The 3,163-nt window shown below is 32.8% G+C and overlaps 1 protein-coding gene across 1 annotated transcript; it reads left to right on the top strand.

Annotated features, from left to right (window-relative positions):
- The first annotated feature begins 408 nt into the window (after positions 1-408).
- LOC143601389 (cysteine proteinase inhibitor A-like) lies at positions 409-2,867 on the top strand. Its single transcript, XM_077078814.1, has 2 exons — positions 409-501; positions 2,691-2,867. The coding sequence occupies exons 1-2, from the start codon at positions 409-411 to the stop codon at positions 2,865-2,867; spliced, it is 270 nt and encodes an 89-aa protein (XP_076934929.1).
- Positions 2,868-3,163: the final 296 nt, after the last annotated feature.

Consider the following 3,163-nt stretch of genomic DNA (forward strand, 5'->3'; position numbering starts at 1 on the left):
TCATATGGCTTTTGGCAACAACTCAATTGGTGTAAGTTGGAGATAATAATCATAATATGTTGCATGGTTATGAAGGAAGTTTAAAATTTATAACTGAAAAATACTAATAATTACTCCACACATAAAGATTCGAATAAATATTAAGCATGCATTACCTCTTCCATAATATTTATTTATTTCTACACTTCTCGAGTATTTGAAAAATTAATCATTCTTCAACCATTACGGTCATTTCTATTAAAAGGAATTGAAAAAATTGAACAAAATGTGAAATCATTTTGACCACTCAATGACCCCTTGATTCAGGTCTTATGTGTAAACAACTCCTCGTATCTCGTTACCTTGTGCCTCAATTATAAGATGTTGTAGGTTTAATATTTTCCATGCAAATTACATAACAAAACAAACATGTCACTTGCTGGAGGAATTACGGGCGTTGAAAACAGCGCCGAGATCGACGAACTCGCTCGATTCGCCATCGATGAACACAACAAGAAGGAGGTATTGGTTTTTTCATATCCTCTAAATCCTAACATATATGATCTTGCAAATGAGCCGTATGCATGGTTTGATCATATTGCATGTTTGGCCTTGGAGAATGAAAAATTGCAAACTTAGTTCCAACATTTGTGAGCAGGTTGAATATTTAGCATCCAATAACATTCAATTGTTTCGTTCCATTGAGAATGACAAATTGCAAACTTTGTTCCAATCACGGAACCAACCCTTGCTGTTTTAGTTTTCTAGTTTTTGGTTCTTGGATTGCTCACATATCAGTTTTGGTTATGTTCCATGTTTTACCCGGTAACATTCAATTAAACCCGCAATAACCGTTGATGATTTACCACATATGCTTCATTTAGGTTTGACTGGTTCACGTCTTCGCGGAATGCATGTTTGGGTTGTTACTTAACATCAAAAATTGACAGGCATTAACGATGGGGGCTAAATAATATGCAACTAGCTCACAAATGTTTGAACTAAGTTTGCAACTTTTCAGTTTTTGGGGCTAAACATACAATATGAACAAACATTTGTGAAATTAACTCTTTAATTTATATAGAATATGGTTTTACTAAAATAAGTTTCTGAAAAGTGTAAAAGGAATTATAAACTGATCAAAGGTAAAATCATCAATAACTGAAATGGGAGGTGTGGGCGTGTGTCCACATGAACTCCATGTGACGCAAGTTATGGCAAGGAGGAACCAGTAAAAAAAACACACACACACTTCTAAAGCGTATTAATTGAGTAAGGGTACGACTTACTTGTGATCGGCTCATTAAAAGTTCAGATGGAGTGAGCTTAAATGAGCTCTAACCCGAACTCGAGCCTAAAAATATGTTTGTTAATAAACGAACTCAAACTAGTTCGCAAGCCTAAACGGGTCTATCTTTTATTAAATTTTTATTTAATATATTATTCACATTTATGTAATTGTTATTAGTATCATATATAAATTTCTAAATAATATATATTAGGTTATATATTTAAAATTATAATTTATCTATGTACATAATAATTGTAAATGCATATTAATAAGTATAAATGAATTGTGCTGGGTCGTTTAGACTAAGTGCATATAACGGTTCTTTAGAAATTTATTTTAAGGATGTGATAGTCATAGAACGGTTTGTCGGACTCCTGTTTGTTTATCATGCTTCTCGATTTTTACACTTATAAGAACATTTCCATTCATTCTCTAAGACCACCTGCAGTAGAGCGCCATTCTTAAAAAAAGGCGTCTCATAGCGTCGGAACCCCCCCCTCGGACGTTATGGGCGCCATGGAGGGGATGTGCGTTTCTCACACAGCGTCGGGTGGGGTGGGGTGGGGGGGGGGGGGTAATGGGTGAAATGTGATCGGTGAATTTGTTTTTTTGTTTATTTTTAATATAATATAATAATAAAATAATAAAACAATAATATGGTAATGATTTGAAGGAACTTTATGTACTACACCCATTATAACCATAAAACCTCTATGGTGACGTGGCGCAACATGACACATAACGCCTCTATAGGGGCTCCATCCACCACACATGGCCTTATATGCAAATCCAAAATTATACTAAAAATCACTATATTTAATACTCTCGTTTTCAATTGAATAATTTTTTTTATATCTTTATCATTACTTTTTCATTCTTCACTCACAACTACTTTTAAAAAGTATTTAAAAATTTATATTGGGTGAACAATATCGTTTCAAATATACAAAAAATTCACTACAATGTTCTTTCTCGTACTCACAACACTTTAAACACTCCTTATATTATAAAAGCCTCCATCCTTAAAAACTAGGGATGAGATGTGAATGCTCTAAGCACATATGTCCCTTTGATTTATGTATGTATATAAATGATTATAAAATTAAACGATTAAAATATGTATAATGTACACATTTTATGTATTATAGGGTTTAAAGCACTTCAAATTTTGTGTAAAATGCCCTAGCATCATTTTTTTCCCATGGAATCTAAAGTTTTGCCCTAAAACAACAGTATAGATGTTTATGCAGTTTAGCCATTAATTTTCTCAAGGTTTGCTTTGGTGTATGGAATGATTTTTGGATGTGACTGGTTCAAGTAATTATATATATATTGATGCATAATCATTTTATTGAGGAATAATCATGCAAGAGTAAATTATTAATAGTAAGACAATAATTAATGGTGGATGTTTATGTAGAGTGCATCCCTTGAGTTTGGGAAAGTAATAGAAGCAAAGCAGCAAGTGGTGCAAGGTACTATGTATTATATCACACTGGAAGCAACTGATGGTGGTGACAAGAAAACTTATGAAGCCAAGGTGTGGGTTAAGCCATGGGAGAATTTCAGGGAATTGCAAGAACTCAAACTTGTTTGATGCTCCCACCTCACCTTAACTTCCATATATATGGTAATTATTATTTACTTTTTTTTTTTGAAAAATATAAAATCACAAATTTATAGCATTGTAATGAAGATAATTTTCATGGCTCACGAATGTTAGAAGCTCGATATTGTTTTGATCAAGTCGTATGTTTCATGATGCAGAAAACAGCTTTCACGGATGATGCTTAAACGTGTCTATATATTAAGTTAATAATAAGCATTTCTTGTAATATGGAACAAGTTCATGTCGTTTGGTATGTATGCTAGAAAACATATCATGAATTCAAA

Source organism: Bidens hawaiensis, unplaced genomic scaffold, assembly GCF_021521415.1.
Source record: "Bidens hawaiensis isolate Kalapana, Puna unplaced genomic scaffold, B.hawaiensis_p1.1 tig00056184_1, whole genome shotgun sequence".
NCBI lineage: Eukaryota > Viridiplantae > Streptophyta > Magnoliopsida > Asterales > Asteraceae > Bidens > Bidens hawaiensis.

What these genes read in the sequence shown, in the direction of transcription:
- LOC143601389 (XM_077078814.1), top strand. Translation starts at nt 409, where the DNA reads ATGTCACTTGCTGGAGGAATTACGGGCGTTGAAAACAGCGCCGAGATC. An exon ending in ATGAACACAACAAGAAGGAG is followed by an intron (nt 502 to 2,690) that starts GTATTGGTTTTT and finishes ATGTTTATGTAG; the next exon opens with AGTGCATCCCTTGAGTTTGG.